Source organism: Lissotriton helveticus, chromosome 11 (genome assembly GCF_964261635.1).
Source record: "Lissotriton helveticus chromosome 11, aLisHel1.1, whole genome shotgun sequence".
Classification (NCBI taxonomy): Eukaryota; Metazoa; Chordata; class Amphibia; order Caudata; family Salamandridae; genus Lissotriton; species Lissotriton helveticus.
The window spans coordinates 194,884,358-194,905,757 of record NC_136072.1 but is presented as its reverse complement, the minus strand read 5'-3'; the positions used below and the strand labels follow the sequence as shown (position 1 = coordinate 194,905,757).

At 43.4% G+C, this 21,400-nt stretch overlaps 1 protein-coding gene across 1 annotated transcript in view; it reads left to right on the top strand.

Moving 5' to 3' along the window:
- The window catches only part of MFSD1 (major facilitator superfamily domain containing 1), a 162,985-nt gene extending 146,383 nt beyond the window's left edge, over positions 1-16,602 (top strand). The window contains exon 17 of the mRNA XM_078667035.1: positions 15,128-16,602. Coding sequence (XP_078523161.1) covers positions 15,128-15,187 — 60 coding nt within the window. The 3' untranslated portion in view covers positions 15,188-16,602. The remainder of the gene's footprint in view (positions 1-15,127) is intronic.
- Positions 16,603-21,400: the final 4,798 nt, after the last annotated feature.

The window sequence follows — 21,400 nt, the reverse complement described above, 5'->3', positions numbered from 1 at the left end:
AGTTCAAAGTCCTTCCATGCGGGGTCACAACTGCACCACAAGTGTTTACAAAGTGTCTAGCAGTAGTAGCAGCACATCTCTGAAGACAACACATCCACGTCTTCCCTTATCTAGACGATTGGCTCATAAAAGCCAGGTCATTCAATCAGTGTGTCCAACACACATCACAAACAATTCAAACACTGCACGGCTTTGGGTTTACAATCCACTACACCAAGTCACATCTCCAGCCCTCTGGTGTACATCAGTACCTAGGGGCTACAATAAACACCGATACAGCTCTAGCTTATCCCAGCCCAGCCAGGATACAGAGCATTCAAGCCCTTAGTCACAAAGTTTCAGAACCAACACTCTCTCCCAGCCAGAGTGTTCATGCAACTAATAGGCATGATGGCATCTTGCATTTTTATTGTACCATATGCAGACTGCAGATGCACCCATTGCAGGAATGTCTAGCACATCAGTGGAATCCGGGTCAAGGGCAACTTACAGACCTGTTGTTGGTGGACAGCCGCACACATCGCTCTCTGCAGTGGTGGAACACCAAAACCTTGTCAAGAGGGCGGCCGTTCCATGAACCCGTTCCACAGAAAGTACTGACAACAGACGCATCCCTCACAGGATGGGGAGCCCATCTGCTCCACCATACAACTCAGGGAAGATGGACCACTCAACAAAAAGTGCTTCACATCAATCACCTAGAGCTGCTAGCAATATTCCTAGCACTAAAATCCTTCCAAGTACATGTACAGAACAAAGCTGTGTTGATCCGGACGGACAACATGACAGCCATGTACTACATTCAAAAACAAGGAGGCACACATTCCCTGCAGCTGTCCCAGCTCGCACAGAACATTTGGAGATTGGCCATTCCACAAAAAATGTATCTGCTTGCAGAACATCTTCCAGGAGTTCACAATCAGATAGCAGATCTGTTAAGTCGATAGACACAACAGATTCACAAATGGGAACTACATCTACAAGTTCTTCTACCATCTTTCACAAGTGGGGTCATCCAGACATCTGTTCACCACACACAAAAACGCAAAATGCCCAACCTTCCCCGCCAGGTTTCCACACCCGCTGTCCAAGAGCAATGCAATATGGATGAACTGGTCAAACAGATTTGCGTACACTTTTCCGCTAATCCCACTAGTGGTACGCAATCTGAGACAACAGTCTCTCAAGATGATCCTGGTAGCACGCCAACCGTGGTTCACCACACTGTTGGAACTCTCTCTAGTTCCACACCAAAGAATGTGTCTAAAACCATCCATGCGAACACAGCACCATGGAGACATCAGACATCCAGATCCAAGTCAACTAAATCTGGCGATCTGGCTCCTGAAGTCTTAGAGTTTGGTTACCTTAACCTGCCACCAGACTGTATGAATATCATTAAAGAAGCCAGAAGACCTAATACTAGAGCTTGCAATGCGGCCAAATGGAAAAGATTTGCCATTTACTGCACCAATAATCAAATTGATCCCCTGGATGCTTCCATCCAGAATATCATCTGTTACCTTTTCCACTTACAAAGATGTAATCTAGCATATTCATCTATACATTTACATCTTGCAGCCATTGCAGCATATCTACAAAATAAACAACATCTTTCGCTATTTAGAGTACCTGCAATCAAAGCTTCTATGGAAGGATTAAAAAGAATCATTCCTCCTAGGTTATCACCCTCTCCAGTGTGGAACCTGAACCTTGTTCTTACCAGGCTCATGGGGCCCCCTTTTGAACCTTTACATAAGCGTAAACAGCAATTCCTCTCATGGAAAACAGCTTTCCTTATTGCTATTACCTCTCTTAGGAGAGTAAGTGAAATTTAAGCTTTCACTATACAAGAGCCATTTTTACAATTACACCGTAACAAGGTGGTTCTACGGACTAATCCAAATTTCTTCCTAAAGTAATTACTCCTTTTCATCTAAATCAATCAGTAGAGTTGCCAGTGTTTTTCAAAACCCAGACTCTCAAGCAGAAAGAGCTCTACACACACTAGATGTAAAAAGAGCTCTTCTCTATTACATTGAAAGGACCAAATCCTTTCGTAAAACAAAGAAACTGTTTGTAGCTTTCTCTCCACCACATAAAGGCGACCCCATTTTTAAAGCTTGAATTAGCACGGTGCATTGTCAAATGTATACAAATATGCTATCACAAAGCAAAACGTACATTAACAGTTCCTCCTTGAGCGCACTCCACACGCAAACTAGGAGCCTACGTGGCTTTCTTAGGTCACGTTCCCCTAGAAGACATCTGTAAGGAAGCAACATGGTCTACAACACATACCTTCACTAAACACTATTGTGTTGATGTGCAAGCCAAGCAGCAAGCTGCTGTAGGCCATGCTGTCCTCCAAACTCTTTCAAATTACTGCAACAGATACAGGTGACCACCGCTAGGGGAGACCCTGCTGTACAATCGATGCACAGTGTGAGATCTGCAGCTCATATGCCTCGAACGGAAAATGCTACTTACTAGTAAGCATCTGTTCTTGGCATGTAGAGCTGCAGAGTCGCCCACGCCCACCTGCTTCCCCGGGACCTGTATCTGTTCCAGTTCTATCTTAATTAGATATACACACATGGACATCCCTTCTTTATTTCTACTAACTCCATAATTTCCCATCATGGCGAAAAATAATCTAATTATGGAGTCGATGCCCATGCGCACTATCGTCCAAGGGAGGAGTCACCTATCTCGTGACTACAAAGACTTCTTCCAAGACAACAACAACATGCAATCATCCAAGCCCAACACCAGGTGGCGGTCTACTGCACATTGTGAGACTCTGCAGCTCTACATGCCGAGAACAGATGCATACTGGTAAGTAGCATTTTCTTTTTCAATATTAAGGCCTTCTAGTAGCTGGTAACTCACAGCACAATAAATTAAGGAGTAGCTTTGCATATTGTGCAGAGAAATTAGTTTGTATAGGAAAGATTTGCAGTAAGCCGCATGTGTTTGGTTTTAGATTCACATGCTGAGTATACTCCTGCCATCTAGTATTTGGTCTGGAAATTGCAAATAGTTTTTCTTTATTTTTTATAGTCTTTGGTGTCAGGCATGACTAGAAAGCCTCATCAGGGTCACCTGGAAGACACACAATTCTTTAGGGCACAGACTCCAATTTGTATTTCTTTTCTGCCATCTGATATAATTTGAGTAATCAACCAGTGAGAGAACTATCATTCTGTACAGGCCCTCATTGTTTCCTACATGGAAAAGTTTAACCTTGCGCACAGTCTTGTGGCCTCCCACACATCTGTCACACACACATTTCAAAATACACAATTGTGGGATATAAGCCAGCTTGAAAAGTAGCACACTGTACATCAATTGTCTCAACGGAAGTAACAAATTTACAGCACAGAAAACTAAATCAGTTGCCAGCCACCATACATTTTTCTATGGTCTCCTGATGGGGTATGAGCAGTCCCCGACTGTCAGTGGGGGTGGCACCTCAAACCGGTAGAGCTACGGCTCACCTGTCAAAGTCAGCGCAGAACATGCCACTGGTGATTACCATTGTGAGGTCCAATGGGAGTGGAAAACATACCTCGAACAGGGCATATCATGCCTATTTTTAAAGCTATGCTAAGACTTGTCACTACTGTAACTGACCTGCATCTTTATGGATTTTTCATTAGTGGTCACTTGTGTGTGCCATTGATTCACCTCTCCAAGCTTTTGAAAAATTAGGTTTCAAATGAAAATGCATCATATGTGAAGCGGTAATGATCTATAATCCCACTATATGCACCAATCTTTCAAATCTATTCTTTCCTCGACTACTTGTGTAGGTGCATCCTTGACAGATTCCCTGTGGGATACGAACTCCAGTGTAGCAAAGAAAAAGAAAAACACAACAGCCAAATGTTGCACCTCTTTGATTGCCTAATCCTCCTTATTCAACCTCTGACTAACATAAAAATGACAACATGTCTTTCCCGTAACCTAAACATAACTTGCCCAGGCAGCTCAAGACAATATCAGGCACTTGATCACCAAACAAAATGCCTATATCACTGATTGCATACTATTTGCTGCTGTGCTACAGAAGGAGATGTTCCAACTGCCAAGAGGTTTCTGAATCTTGTATGCGAGTAGAAGCTTTCTATTTGACCAGCTCTACATTTGCTTCGAATTTGTGATATAAATTAGAAAATCGCCCCTAAGCTCTCACTACTTTCCGCAGAAACTGCATCTAGCTGCCTTGAATCCATTTTATTCCTATAACTTTAAGTTATGCTCTGACCTCAGAGAATGTTTTATACCCATCAACTCTGAAGAGGGCATTCATCTTGTGTAAACCATAGCATGTTTGGCTCACTTCTTTCTGATCCTCCAGCAATCTTCAGCTCCCTACCTTGCCATATGGTGATTGGCAAATCTTTTTGTCAGAACATTTACCATCATGCTAAGCCCTCTATTCTGGATGAATGAACCATTAAGCCATAAACTGTTTTCAAATTAGTTAATTGACTAAAGTTAACTCCTGGTTACCGGTTTAATAGGCATGTGCTGTCTAGAGGTACTGAATTGGACACCGTCTTTGCCATCGATGAATCCTCAGATAGAAGTTGATTAGGGAGGATCTTGTTCATTTTTAGCTCATCGTAGAGCTTGATTCTGTAGAGCACTATATCTTTGAAAATAATTTTGCCCCGCTTGTATTAATCATCTACTGATGAAAAATGGTTATGTTTGATGGGATACACATGCTTAGCATAGATCCGTCATCTAGAGTTGGGATCGAAAGTGTGCAAGTCGCTTTTCTTCAAATAGGATTTTTGAGTGACTAGGTGTAGTGACGACTCCTCTTGCTTACATTGCGCATGGCCCTTGACTCCATTGTTGGATTGCTTTTTCCCACCATCGGGTTAAGATGTGTTTGCTCTTTTCCCATCTCTGTATCATTTTCTCCTTCTAGTTAGGTCTTAAATGCTGGTATTGTTTTCAATTGTGGTTTCTTAGCCATCTCAAGTGGTCGCCCGTGGACACCTACGCGTTCCAGTCGAATGAGGCACCTCCGGGCAAAACTTCATTTTCAACTTCTCGTCCGCGCCATTTCCAGCTGGTATTGGAACGGACCTTATTTTGATTCTGCCGTACTGCCACACCAAGTTTCCATAAACCGACCAACATTGGTGTGTAACTTGTGCCGTTCACCAGATCATCACGAAAACAATTGTGAGGCGTGCAAATAATTTTCGGCCAAGAAAACGGTGCGTGATCGGCATGCATGAAGAGCCCAGATGTCTTGATGGATCATCAAGAAAACTCCCAAAATATTTGAAACCAAAGATTATCAACAGACCTAAGTCCAAATGTTGGCAGTAGATGAGGGGAGCTTTTCTCACAAAGATAGCTCTGGATCTGACCTTGAGATCCAATACCTAACTCTGGGACAATCCGTGAGTACTCTGCCCCTTCCAACTTGGCTTCAGCCACAAACAAAAACTCCAAAGGTCGACCCTAGACCTATTCCAAAAGGCGGAAAAAATTAAATGCCCAAAGTTCACCTCCAGGTTTAAATAGCCCCGGGTACGCAAACTTCGGCAGACGTTTATGACCTTCATTGTGGTTGCTCCCATTGGGCCAGACAACCATGGTTCACCACACTACTAGAACTGTCAGTCCCACATCGAGGGCTTCCCAACTTGCAGGACCTTCTAACACAAGGAAGCGGTAAGAAATCCAAATCTAAGTTCGTTAAATCTTGTGATATGGCTCATGAGATCTTAGAATTCGGAAATTTAAACTCATCTCCGCAATGTATGAATATTCTAATTAAAAAAAAAAAGCCGGGGTACCAACAACTAAAGCCTGTTATGCAGCAAAATGGAAACGTTTTGCCCACTATTGACATTCAAAGGGTATTGACCTTTTAACAGCACAATCTCCAGATACTGTTTGTTTCCTGTTGCATTTACAAACCTCAGGGTTAGCTTTCACTTCCATAAAAATACACTAAACTGCAGTTGCTGCATATCTACAAAATAGAGAACACACTTCTATTTTCAGGATTCCTGTAAACAAAGCCTTTTGACAGCGACTCAAGAGTTAATACGCCCAAAGTCTCACCCACTCAAGCTTGTTACCTTGATAATATTTTAACAAGGTTAATGGGTCCCCCATTTAAACCTCTCCACAAATGCCCCTACAATTCCTTTCATGGTAAGTTGCATTTCTCATTGCCGTTACTTCAGTCATATGTGTCAGTGAACTTCAGGCATGAACTGTTTTCAACTTAATAAAGACAAGGTGGTACTACGTACTAACGCAAAATTTCTTTCAAAAGTGGTTTCACAATTGCGCTTAAACCAATCTATTGAGTTGCTGGTATTATTTCTTCAGCCCAATTCAGTGGCAGAAAGAGAGTTACACACACTAGAAGTGAAAAGGGCAATTATGTACTATATTAATAGAATTCAACCATTCAGAAAGACGCCAACTCTTTCTTGTATTCAACAAGCCACACAAAGGAAGAGCAATTTCTGCTAAGCATGTGTATCTACAGCCACACATGCCATGAAACGCTGAATGTTACTTATCCTGTTTGTGGTATGTAGTGCTGTAGATTCACATGCTCCCACCCTCTTTCCCGAAAACATGTGACAGTTGCAATTAACTACATTACATTATATTTACATGGCCATCTCACTGGGATACATCATTCTTTACACTCCATCCTCACCTGCCCGGAGGAAAAAGAATCTAACTGTGGAGTCGACGACCATTTGTATTTATTTGTATTTATTTATTTATAAAGCGCTAACATTCATCCTAAAAGGACATCACGGCGCTGAAGAAAGTTGCAAGTGGTTTGACATCAGTTCTGATTGAGGATTATTGATCTAGCCTGGGAAAAAGGAATGTTTTCAGTTGTTTCTTAAATGAGACAAAGCAGTCATTTGTTCTAATTTTAGGGGGTAGCTCGTTCCACTTTGTTGCCACAATGTGAGAGAAAGCCCGCTCTCCCATCCTGACAGTACGAACTCGGGTAATAACTGCTCTTCCTAACGTCATAGATCGTAAGTGTCTAGAGGGTTTATGAAATCTGACCCTGTCATATAGGATGGTAGGGCCTGAGCCGTAGAGTAACTTGTGAGCAATACACAACAGCTTAAAAATGGCTCGTTGCCGCATTGGGAGCCAATGAAGCTCACGCATGCAACTTTTAGCTGAATCATATTTTCTTTTATTGCAGATGGCTTTTGCAGCGGCATTCTGAACCATCTGTAATTTAGAGAAGAGATAATCTGCCATTCCTACAAACAGAGAATTACCATAGACCATGAGCACTGTAAGCAAGAGGAGGAGTCACTACACCTCGTGGCTCGAAAAGCTTCTTTGAACTAAAACAACTTTCACACTTCCGATCCCAATATTAGATAGCCGTCTTATGCTAAGCATGTGAATGTACAGCACTGCATGCCACAAACAGATGCCTGCAGGATCAGTAACATTCCGTCTGATGGATACTACTTACTGTAGATTCCACACCTAAGAATACTGGCTGTCTGCCAGAGTAGATTAGGAAAATGTTTTGCCATCAATGCTCCTAGGGGATGCTCTGTGGTGTTGTGCATCTCTTCATTGATTCCATACCACCCAAAAAGTGATGGAGCAGAGCTGAATATAAGAGCCACTCATGCATGCTGACGTCAGTTAATTTCTTTCCGTGCCTTTCAACCCTGATCTGGAGTTCTGCTTCCAATGTTGTCATCCTTCCGACGACAACAATGTGCTAGAGGATTATGTCCACTCCCAAGATTTCAGGTTTCCAACCATGCTGCAATTGTAGAAAATAGATCTTGGTTACAGACTCACTGTAGGTGTGTGCCTGGTGTTTGGGCTCAGGACATGAAACATTGTGCAGCAAGTATGCTGTCATGCACTAGAGGCGATCTGGAACATAGAAGTGAATCTGTATGTCACCGAACACAAGAAGAAGTTATGGACTTTGCGTAATTCCTGCTGGAAGTCGAGGTCCCAAACTAACTCCGCAAGAGTTCCGCTTCACCGTCAAGGTGCTCTGGTAAGTCAAAACAGAAGTACAAATAGAAGCACAAGAAAGCAAGCGTTACTCGACCCCTCCTACCACACTCTATCCAAAAACAAGGCTCAAAGGTGTGCTTCTGTGTGTCAGTCTTCTTCCGGATCTCAGATTCCAAATGTGGTCCCAGTGTGCCCAAACGTCCCGGGCCATCACTGTCACCACAGCAGATTGACACCTTTAAGGAGAATTGCTTAGGATGCAGAGTTGGCATTCTTCCAGCTCCATTTCTAGTGTCATTGGGCCCCAAGTATCTGCAGGGGCTCTGTTGAATTAGTGCCAGTATATTCTTCCTTGGTGCGGTCTGATGACCCGGGCTCCACAATCTACAGCAGGAGCAGGTGCCGTAGGAGGATCCGATGCCGTAGGAGAATCCGATGCCAGTTCCGAGGTCTTACCCTGAATGACTTCATCTTGATTTGGACCAATATCACGCTATGAAATTACTAAAGTGCAACAAGTTACCATCGAGCCTGACTCTGATCATAGCCCTGTACTGATACCACTATCTTTTTGGTTCCGATTCTAACCAAAGCTTGCCACTATCCAGAGATTGAGAGTGTAGACATTGATGACTTACTGCTTTCTTATAATGGCCAGCATCTGAGCCCTTGCTCCCTTTCAAAGAGGCCCACATGTCCACCTTAATGAGCCCCTGGTCAAAGCCCTGTGCCTACCCACCAGCAAATAGGCAGGTGGCCAGACATCAAAGACGGAAGCCTGGCAATCCTGATTTTATCACTAAATGTCTTGCTACAGAGAGTCTGGTTGTTCACGTTTCAACCAACAAGGTGAACCCCAAATTAATTCTCAATTACCTTTTCAAATAGTGTGAGGTTTGAGGCATTTTAAAATTTAATGTTCTCTTCGGCAAACCTGACATTGAGATCGGTCATTACAGTCTGTTTGGCTGAGATATGCATGCTGTCTGGGACATGGCTGGCAAGATCTTGGCGGCGGTACCAGAAGACCTGAGGGCCTTACTGACTCAAACTATTCAGGATGGTCAAGATGCGGCCATATACGTAATTCGTACTGGCCTTGATACTGCTGATTGTCTGGGAAGGGCGGTTGGGCCCAGTGTGGTTTGGAGGTGCTGCACAGGATTTTTTTAGAAGCCTTTCTCATAGAGGCCATTAGAAGGCTCACGGCTGTTCAGCTAGAGAGCAGATCCTGCCTTGGAACGTTAAAAAGAAAGTAGAGCCATGGCACACACCCTGGATATTTTGACCTAGTTTAGGGAGTTCTGAGACTACTCTAGGGGTCCTGCAGTCCCGTAGATGTTAACTGCGATTCAAGGTAGGCCAAAAGCACTTACAGTTCGACAGTTCTGCATCAGCCCTTATTTGGAGGTCAGGGATACCAGTTTACCCCTACCTCGAAGACTGCTTGTTGAAGGTGATGTAGCCCCTGACTGTTCATGATCAACTAGCCAAAGTCATTCAGGACTCCTTCACATAGGCTTCCTTTCATTGGAGCTGTCCTGATACGGTATAGTTCTGGACCTTTCCTCATGTTGCAATGAGCCAAGACATTCGGTCTATAATCCCAAAATGTTAGCCTTCGTCCTGGGTCTCAGAGTTGTACTGAGGCTTCTTGGCCTTTTAATCACTTGCACCCTTCTTCTTTACTACACCATGGGGCATATGCAGGCTCTGCAATGAAACATGAAGTTACGGGGGGGCCTAGGACTGACTAGATGCTATTCAGATCTTGAAGGAGACTATGCACTACAAAAAATCTAAAATGGTGACTACTTCACTTCAATTGGGCCAGCACCTGTCCCCTTCCCTTGCCAGAGCTGATTTTGGTGACAGTTGTGCCACTGTTGGGCTGGGATTGTCTTTTGTCAGAGGTAGAAATCAGAGGAATCTGGTCTCCAGTAGAAGCCTGACTTGAAAACAACTTGTTGAAATTAAGAACCATTCACTTGTTCTTGAATGCCTTCATACCATCCATCAAAGTGACGCTGGTGCACATTCTCATGGACAGCACCACCAATATGTTCTATTGTAGCAAGCATGCAGATTGGGGCCTTAAGGTTGTGTGCCCCTGGAGTTGTTACGAGTGTCCTGATCACGAACCACCTTGCAGGGCCTTTGAGTGCCATTGCATACAGGATCAGCAGACTGCATCTGGCAGGCCACAAATAATGACCAATTCCCAAAGTGGTGCAGAGTATCTTCTGGCATTGGGGAGAACCCTGGATAGATCTTTTCTCCACTGCCAATAACACTCCAGGTATGCATGTAGAAATTCCTGTAAAAAAGCATTGTCTGGAATCAAAATCTGGACTTCTGCATGCCTTCTTGCCTCTGCCTTTCCTGCCCCAATTTCTGAAAATGATCAGGAACAGTGGGCCAAGGTAATTTTAGTGGCTCTGGATTTGGCCAGGAAAGTGTGGCTCCTGGGGCTTCTGAGCACAAGGTTCTGCCCTCTGATCAGGCTTCCGTTTCCTGAGGATCTCCTTTCTCAGAAACAGGGAAGGGTCCTTCAACTGAATCTACACCACCATGCTTGGAAACTAAATGTGGCAGTTGACTTTGTTTAATCTGCTGAAGAATGAGGTGGATGTCATTTGGAGCGCTAAACGCCTTTCCAAAAAGTTCATTATGCTGGACGCTGGGACAGATTTGTCAGCTGAATCAGTATCTACAACATTGACCCTTTACATTGTAAGCTGTCAAATGTTTGTTCATTTTGTGTTTGGGACACCAATGTCTTGCAGTGGGTCCTATTAAATGTTATTTGTCAGCTATTTTGGCCTCTCTATCTTTGAAAGACCAGCCATCATTGTTTTAAATCCTTGTTTAAATCACCTGTTGTGATCAGATTTATTAAAGGTTTGACACACGTTTCCCCAAAAGCAGCTTGTGATGCCAGATTGGAATCTTAATTTGGTCATAAGGTATATGCCCTTTGAGCTGATGCATAGATGCTGGTTGCATCTCCTGACTTTAAAGGCTGTCTTATTCATTGCGAAAAGATCATCTTGTCACATGAGTAAACAGCAGGCACTTTCAGTGCAACCTTCATTCACCTCTTTTTCTCCAGTACCAGTTGGTGTTGAGGACTCTGGCGATATTCTTGCCTTAAGTCATGACTTTCTTTCACATTGGGCAGTCTAAAACCCTACCTGCATTCTTTGCTCCCTCTCCACCATCGCGATCTGAGGATTTCCTGCCGCCTGACTTCCAAAAAGGCTTTACGCTTTAACGTTGATCGTACCAAAAAATATCTTGGGTACGACCATCTGTTTGTGGGGGTCTATGTTACAATGTAAGGGAAGGCTATGCAGAAGAGGGCCTTCTCAATGTGGATAGTCCTCTGTATTAAGATCTGCAACGCACTGCCAAAGTTGCTTCTCACTAACAGGTTAAAAACTCATTTCACCAGTCTGAGAGTCTACCACTGCATTGGTTCACGAAGTGCCTGTCCTTGACATCTGCTTGGCTGTGACGTGGGTGGCAGTACTTACGTTGACAAAGCACTACTGCATTGACAGACTTATGTGCCGGGAAGGACGTTTCACCCACCTGGTCCTGAAATACTTCTAGGTCGGAGTTCACTTCACAGACCCTCTACTTTGTGAGTTACAGCCTAGGTATCTAAACTAAGATGAGAAATCTGGGGTTAGAAATATCGCTGAGAGCAAGTTACTAATCTTCTGTAACATTCTTTCTCGTGGATACCTTTGTGCTCAGTAGAATAGCCTCTTTTTAACACCTAAAAAGATCCTAAGTTAGAAATATGTATGCTGTTTCCCTCTGGTTCCACCAGTTGTTTACACTGTGCATCTGAGGGTGCAGGAAGAGACAAGCAACAAACTGACATGAGGTGGCGTATCCATGCGGCTCTGCACTATGTTGGCTCCGCTCTTTTGCTACTTAAGTGCTTCAGTCTGGTAGGAGGGTGCATCACAACAAATAAGTCTTCCTTTGGTTGTTTCCCAGCTCCCTCCACTTGCTGATCCAGACACTTTGCTCAAGAAGAATTTCATTGTTGGGTTCCTTATAAGTTTTTTTTCATTCCTTTGAAGTGTTAATCCAGCAGGGAGGTTTTTATGCCTTTTGCTTTTTTCCTGCTGAGAAAGTTACTGCTTCTTGAGGACACTTGAATACCACATAAGCCTTCAGCAAATGGTCACCCTTACCTCTGGCATTAGAATACCCGGATCCATATTTCGCAAAAGCATCCTAACCAGAACAGTCAGTAAGCGCAAAGATGCCTGGGGTTCGTGATCTTTTGGTCTGGCTGTTACATGTAATCGGCTATGCTATAAGTAATGGCCGACAAACTCGCCATCTTAGACAGGAGCGAATCCTGCCTGCTAATTCTCCTGGATTTGTCAGTGGCTTTTGATGCAGTTTACAATGTGTCTGTACTGAAGATCTTCAATGAACACCTAGACCTAGTTCTATAATGGTTTGAATCTTGTCTTTCATACTGATCCTAATAAGTAAAAATCACAAACCACTCCCCCAACCCCCTTAGACTAGAACAAGGAGTCCCCTCAAGGTTCTACATCATCCCACCCTATTCAACTTACACATGGAACCTCTGACTACTCTCCTGAGTAACTCAAATGTCTTATTCAGCCTCTACTGTGATGACACCCAACTTTACATGACGTTCTGCTCACTAAATTATATTGCCACATTGGAAAGAGTGATGATGGCGCTGTAATGTTGGATGACTCGCCATCACCTCAAACATAACCTTCAGAAGGAATAATTCATGTTAATCACACCACAACATAGCAATACGTCTCATTCAGTGCAGTTTAAACTCTTTAAACATACTCAACTGCAAATCTACTATCACGGATATATCAAAATGCTTTTTTGCTTCACACTGGACAAGAATATAAATATTCACACCCACATCAATGCCATGGTGATTAGCAAAAAACTCCAAACCAGACTCCTTAGGAAAATCAAACCTTTAATTCCATCCATTAACTTTTAAACTATAGTGCAATCCCTAGTTCTTACTTGTATTACTGTGGCAATGCACTACTGACTGGTACTCTTAAAACCCACCTAGCCCGTCCGAGTTCAGCCCTCAACTCAGCAGACCATCTGGTCTCAGACACAGCACAAGTAAATGCTCTCACTTTTCCCCTTTAGTGTTCTGGAAATGGATACCCATTGAAGCCAAAAGTCAGTTCAAATTTGCCTTCATCACAGACATAGCCATACACATTGGAACTCCACACTGCCTCCCCCACAAGCTTTCGTCTGAGGCGAGTCCAGAAATCTAAAAAATGCACTCTCTTCATTTCAAAACCTGTGTCTTCAATACAAAAAATAAAAACCACACTGAGCAAGCCCTTCTATGGAAGTGCACCTAAGATGTGAAGTTCCATTCCTCTTGCCATAAGCGGAAACATAAGCACGGTGGTGTCAGCTTGTTTTCTGATACTAAGAATTATAAGAAAAATAAAGATCTATCTCCCTGAAGGAAGCCTTAGGACGGTGGTCACAGCACTTGTTATGGCATGTCTGGATTACAGCCTTTATTTAAATGCCCAAAAACACAGCACATTAACAGGCTTCAGGTAGCGCAGAACGCAGCAGCCAGGTTGCTGACAGGGACACTGAAATTTGTCTTTGTCAAAAAAGAATTAAGACAACTACACTGGCTCCCTGTGAAACAAAGGGTGCGTTTTAATCCCCTTTGCATGGCTTTCAAAGCCCTCAACTGAATAGGCCCTGACCATCTGAGGCAAAAATTCAAATGGTATGCTCCTGGCAGGACTCTTCGGTCCACAGGATCAAAACCAGTCCTAGTTCCTACATTTAAAAAAAACAGTTGTGGAGGTAAAAGTTTTATCACTTGCATATCCAAGGCCTGGAACGATCTGCCGTTCCATATGAGGAACTCGGCAGATCTTCTTTCTTTCAGAAAGGAGTTAAACATGGCTGTTTACTCAGTGACATCTCTTTCCTGACAACCGGCGAACGGTGCATAGCGCCAGGACACCCTAGGGTAACCGTTGCGCTCTATAAGCCTAACTAACATAACATAACCTCAGACGTTTAAAAAGAAACAAGAAACTCAAATGTTTTCTATTTTCTTCCAGTCTTGATTTGCCTGCATCAGCTACAGCATATTGACCACATTCTTGCGGCAAACGAGCAGGAACCACAGTGAATTCGAGTAACACCCACTGGAGAATCGATTCTGACTGGCTTCTACCATGTTCTTAGTTTAACCTCAACCCTTAACCATCCACATCATTACACCACTATTCTGTGTGTGATCCACTTACTCCTACCCAAACCCTTTTGCTCCAAGCAATCCACATCCTTAACTTCTGTATTTTTACTTTTTCTGTATATAATCACTTGAGGTCTTTTTGTTTACTGAAATCCCTGTTGATCTGACCCTTCATCCCTCCTCACCCATATGGTTGCTTGTTATTATATACCCATACAATGTAACTCCCACTCTGTACTTGTGCCGTAAAATGCTCTAAAGCACATGCAGGTCTGGCCCACGCTATTCAGAACTAACACTGCTCATGAAATAAATAGGTTATTTACCTGCAACAATAGGCTGCAGCTTAAAGCTCCTTTAGATTTACATGGGGCCCTCCAACCTCCCTGTTAAAGGAGGGCAGTTGAGACAAAGACTTAAAATTGGTTAAAAAAGAGATGAAATGAAGAGAATCTGTAGGTTACCACATAATGGTGCGTTGGGGATTAGCGCTCAGTATCCCGGTCAGTCTTCATGACTCCAACAATGGCCGATCCCAAAAAGAAAAATGATTTAGTGTTACCGAAGAAGTTTCCACACCCACCAACTAAATAATGAAATAACATGCACCATGTGTATCGAGGAGGACTACAAGCTTCAAAACTATTGTTACAGGTAAATTACCGTTTCATCTTTGTCATCTGATAGTTCATTCTTTAGTAAATTTTAGAAGGCTTGCAGTTTGTTTTATGCCATCCAGTACTGTAAAGTGTTTTTATCTTGATAATTCCCTGGTGGTAGGATAATATGCTATTTAAACGTGCAAACTTTTATTTTTGTTATCTTTTGCAGCTGCCAAATCATTATTGTACCCACTTGTCTGCGTTGGCCCACAGAAGCGTGCTGAAGTAGCTTACTTCTTTATAAGTTCGAAGAAATTTGGAGCTGTCCTGTTTACAATGGTTTACTTGACTTCCACTGTTAGAATATGGCCATATTTTATATCGTAATAGCAATATATGTATTTTGATGAGTTACATGATATTTAATATTGCTAGAGTCAAGACCTTTTACTGAGCCACTACTGTCTGAATCAAGACTGTTCATTTATACATTTTTCTCTGATGAATCATGTTGACCTCAGAAAACACCTTAAGCGGTGAAAGAGAGTTGCGTTGTGTATTTCACTAATGAATCAATTGTTAGGAAAAGGAATCCTTTATTCAAACTCAATATACGATGTTCGCTTTTCCCGAATATCTACACAAGGATTACATTTTTTTATAACAGTAAAATGTGGATTTTCCTATGGAAATGTCTTTTACCCTGTAGAAGTGTAGACCTTTCCTTTCCAGCAGTGGTAACGGCACTGAGGAAATTAAAAAAAAGGTTTGACCATAATGGTGTGTTACGAGTACTTTCAAATTGTGTTGCAGTACGGGTTTGAACCGATGAGGTTCTTTGCATTTAACATGAGCAATTCATGTGTTGAGCACAATCAGAGAGCCACCTAGAATTTTTAGTGCTTGTTTGTACAAACATGAGGATTTAAGTTCTTCACATACATGTTTAGAATATACCGCGTGAAATAGATTAGCCCCATAGCAAGTGTCAAACTAGAGCCCAATATCAGAACAAATATATTTGTATTTACTATAGTTGAATTAAATAGGGTAAAATCCATTTAGTTTGAAAGATAAGCTTAACATGTTTACATTTCTATCCAGAGCACATAGGTACATGTATATTTTTCATGGTTTTCATACAGACCAAAGCTAAGTTGTTTTGTAATTGGGGAAATGGTAACTTAAATAAGGACAAGGGCAGTGACTTACAAATGTTACCATAGGTAGGTTAAAGGTTATCATTGTATATTTTCTTGCTGTGCTGTAATATAAAGTTACTAACTTTACTTTTTAATTAGGGTGTGTCTTTAAATTTGGAGACATTTTTGATAAAATATGTAATTCACTATGGGTGTTACATTCATGGGTGCATGCACGTGCAAATCTTCCTTGCAATGGGCCCTTGCTGGCACACCAAACTTTAGTATTGACAGTAGGTATTGGAAACATATTTTTTCTTGACTGATAATAATTTGCGATTTTTCTTTTGTTTTTGAAATTAAATAATTATTTGTATGTCATTTTTATGCCTAAAGGTGTGCACTGCTGCTAACTGGCACAAAAGTTTTGTAATTTGTTGGCTAGATAATAATTCCCAACCTCATATAAAAATCTTTATGAACAAAGTTGAATATTTTATTCATAGGGCGTTTTATAATTTGAGTAAACATTTCTTATTGTAATAAACTACATTTAGTCCGCTTTGCCTTTTTCAAGTCAATTTAAAACATCAATAATGTTGTGCTTTTGAACTATGCTATGAACAAATATTATGTTGCATCAAACCATTTTGTGCCGAACATTCCTTAAATGATACGAAATCTTTAAATGCTAAATTGTATTGTCATATTTTATCATTTTTATATATGTATATTTATATATGTGCATGTGTTTCTATGTTAATTCTATTTAAAGGTTCTTTTTTACGAAAGAAAGGGTTAGCACGTGCTTGTGTCAAAAAACAGTTAACTTTTGTAGTTCGCAAATTTTCATATCAAAACACATCAATATTGCACATATATAAAGCTCAGTGTCCTCCGTATGACAGACCTATTTTGCAAGAGCGATAGCTGGACAATTAGTGATCTTAGTCAAAGGCGTATTGTGTGGCATGTAAGCTTTACAAAAGAATTCCTAAAAATACTAATTTTGTTTACTTTAGCGTGTATCCACCATGAAATGCCCAAGCATTTAGCCATATTTTATCCAGTATTAGGGTATCTTTCATAGATTCACATGCCTGAATCATTCCCCGTCGTCGAGGCGGGAGTCCCACGGTAAATAAAATATATAATAGCAGTGCCTAAAATTTCTTGTAGTAGGCTGGAAAAGCCTAAAGGCCTAACTAGGCCTCAAAACTTAGCAGCCTATCTACATCATTTTGTAAAAAGACCTGAAATATTAGCCTCAGCCAATCAGCTGTCCTCACCCTCTAGAACCTTCCCTGCTCAGGCAGTTCTCCTCAGATTTTCACCGCACTTCGTGTGTAAGGGAGTCTCCCTGAGTGCCTACTCAGTTTTTGGATTTTCTAGCTTCAAAATGTCTGAAAGGAAAGCTCTTTTCAAACCCTGTGGAACCTGCTTCAAGAAGAGAGTCCATGTGGATGACAAGCACTCGGATTGTATTTATTGCCTACACCCTTCACATGTGGTGAAGGACTGTAGAATTTGCCGTACCTTCCCTCAGAAAACCATCAGGGATAGGGAGGCAAGGGTTCTTTTGTGGCTGAAGTCTTCATCTGCTGATGAGGAGGACAAAGCCTCAACTTCTAGCAAGAGAGCTAGATCCACGGACAATGCTTCTCCTGAGAGAAAGAAATTGTTGAAATCCTCTCAGAAAGCTTCTGAACCCTCTCAGAGTGCATCGGCTTCTTCACATGTGAGTACTACCCAGACCAAAACTTTAACTCTGGTGTCTGTACCAACTACTACATGGACTTCTACCTCCTCTTCTACTTCTGTGGTTACCACTTCAGCTATCACGTCACCTTTGATGTCTGTTCCACCTTTAATATCAAAAACCAAGTCACAGTCTTTGAAATCCTTCTCTGCGAAGGCTCCATCGACTAAAACGTCTGCTCCGTCGACGACCGCACGGCCGTCGTCGACGAAAACAATGTCTCCAAGGGATTCGTCGTCAAAGACATCATCGACGACCTCGTCGACGAAGATCTCGTCGACGAAGACGCCACCATCGGACGCGTCGACGACGGCGTCGTCGGCGAGAACATCATCGACGACCCCGACGACGAAGGGATCGTCGACGAAGACACCATCGACGGCTCCGTCGACGAGGGACCCGTCGACGAAGACACCATCGACGGCCCCGTCGACGAGGGACTCGTCGACGAAGACACCATCGACGGCCCCGGCGACGAGGGCCCCGTCGACGAAGACACCATCGACGGCCCCGTCGACGAGGGACCCGTCGACGAAGATATTATCGACGGTCCCGTCGACGAGGGACCCGTCGACGAAGACGCCGGCGACGGTCTCGACGACGAGGGACCCGCCGATGACGGCCTCGTCGATGACGGCGTTATCGACACACTCAACATCGAAGGACTCGTCATTGACAATACCTTTGACGGCCTCGTCGACGACAAAATCTTTGGCGTTGGCAGCGCCGTCGACGGAGAATCCGTTTACTGGGGCTTCTGCTCATCGGCTGCACGGTTCCCCACCTGCAAAAATACAATTCACTCATTTCCAAATGAAGACTTACAAAAGGCATGATTATTCACATATATCTCCGCTCTTGCCATCACACATTTTGGAGACATACATGCAAGGAGAGTCAGAAGGAGAAGAGGATGATGACCCCTTTGGGATTGCCTGTCACCCTTCTCAATTGCATATTAAACTTCAAGAGGATGATGAAGAAGAGTTTCAGGAGCAATATACGCATGACGTATACTCCACTCCATATCAGTCACCTCGTTCTAGACTTCCTCGGTCTGAGGACACAACACATTTACCTACTTCCTTAATACAGGACTTGCAAGCTATGTTGGCAGATTATCGACAGAGATTTCCTCCAACTGAGGGTGCGCCTGCTGGGTCATCTGCTTCGGCTACTGTGCCACGACCTCCGTCGCCAAGTGCTCCTTTGTCTCCACAGCCACGTACTTCACCAATTCCTCAGGTTTTGGACAGTTCGTCCTCTGATGGTGACGAAAGTAGAGAGGAGGGAGAATTGCCGGATAACACTCCAGTGGACCCTTGGGAGGATTATGTCATCCCTACACCTTCTCCACCACCTCCCCGTCCTTCAGACTCTCCACCTGAAGATATTGGGGGTTTTCACAATATTATGCAGAGAGCTGCTAATAGATTTCAATTGGTCGTCACAGTTGAGCAGTCGGACTGCTTTTTACATGACTTTAAGGAAGGGTATCGGAGAGTGATCAGAGCCATACCTATTATTGACTATATCTGGAAGGAAGGCCTCAATATTATGAAAACGCCAGCCTCCATTCCAGCAGTTTTACAAAGGATTGATAAAAAGTATCGAGCACCATCCGATACACCTGCTTGTTTGATCGGCCATCCTCGACCGGATTCGGTCATTTCTCAGGCGGCGCAGCAAAAGTCCAAGAATCCTTCTGCTCCCATCTCAACGCCACCTGACAAGGAGGGAAGAAGGCTTGACGCCATTGGGAAGAAATTTTCTGCAAACGCAGCAGCATCCATTAAAGCAGCAAATTCCTTAGCTATCCTGGCTCGATATGACAGGCAGATGTGGTCGGAGCTCTCGGAATATCTTGAGCTGATCCCGGAGGATCATCAGATGGATGTACGCAGAATTGTGCAGGAAGGTGAAAGGGCGGCCTCAGAGATTATTGATTGCGCCCTAGACATTTCTAATACCAACTTTCGACAACTGGCTGGAGCAATTGTCCTTAGACGTCAAGGTTGGCTCAAGGCTACCACCTTTAGACCTGAGGTCCAAACCAAGATCTTGGACATGTCTTTCGATGGTGAGTCCTTGTTTGGAAAGCACATTGATGACGCTTTATTGGCTATTAAAACCGATACCGACACAGCGAAATCTCTGGGAACCCTGCAATACAAGAGGGGGTCCTTTAGAGGTGCAAGAGGTCGTGGTTACTCCTCCAGAGGAAATTATTCAAACCAACAAAATCGACAATATCAATCATCCTACAACAAACCATACTATCAATCTTCTAACAGGCAGCCTGCTTCTGGTTCTTTCTCTCGGCAGGGAGGACAACGGCGCTCAGGTAATCAAAGGAGAGATTCTAACAAGCGCCAATGAGCTTTGCCGGATGTCGGCCACTCCTCTTTCCCTTCCCGTGGGCGCCAAGATTTCCGCCTTTTACCATCAATGGAGGAAAATAACTTCAGATCAGTGGGTCCTGGATTTGGTCAGCAAGGGACACACTTTGGAGTTTTTACAAAAACCTCCCACAACGCCGCCCAGGGGTCCCCCTCCCCCTCGTCTGCGCTTACTCTTCAAAGAAGCCTTAAAGATGCTACACAAGAATGCAATAGAACTAGTCCATCCTTCTCAGAAAGGGCTGGGCTTTTATTCACGTTTCTTCCTTGTGGAGAAAAATTCAGAAGAGTGGCGTCCAATATTGGACCTGCGCAAACTCAACAAATATCTAAAGAAACAAAGTTTCCGCATGGTCACGTTGAAGGACATTCTGAATTGTCTGAACGAAGGAGACTTTCTGGCTTCTCTGGATATGCAAGACGCATATTTTCACATCCCTATTCACCCCAACCACCGCAAATTCCTAAGATTTCAAGTGGCCGGCGTCCATTTCCAATTCAAAGTCCTCCCATTCGGCCTCAAATCGGCCCCCAGAATCTTCACGAAATGTCTAGCCCCAGTGGCTGCAATGTTGAGGTCCCTGGGACTCCAGGTGTTCCCATACCTCGACGATTGGCTGTTAAAGGGTCCCACCAGTCATTCGACCATGGAGGCAGTCAACAAAACACTTTCACTGTTCTCGAACCTAGGATTGACCCTCAATTCTCAAAAATCTCAGCTCCACCCTCAACAACGACTAACTTTTCTGGGTGCAGTCTTGGACACATGCCAGTGCAAGGCATACTTGACACAGGAGCGTCAAAACAAGCTCGTCAAACTGGCAAAACAAATATCCGCAAAAAAGTCACTTTCAGTGCGGATGTATGCTTCCCTTCTGGGGATGTGTTCAGCTGCGATCAATCTCATTCCTATGGCAAGACTCAGAATGAGACCGTTGCAGGAAGAGTTGCTTCGTCAGTGGAAACAGGTCGAAGGGTCATTCGACGACCGCATCAAAGTCACGGTCAAAATGAAACAGGCTCTTCTCTGGTGGTCGAAGACACACAACTTGTCGCAGGGTCTCACCTTCCTCCAAGAGATTCCGGACTACACTCTGACTACGGATGCGTCCATGGAAGGTTGGGGAGGTCACCTTCAGGACCTTCAGATCCAGGGAAGATGGTCTCATCAGTACCAACAGATGCACATCAACATATTGGAA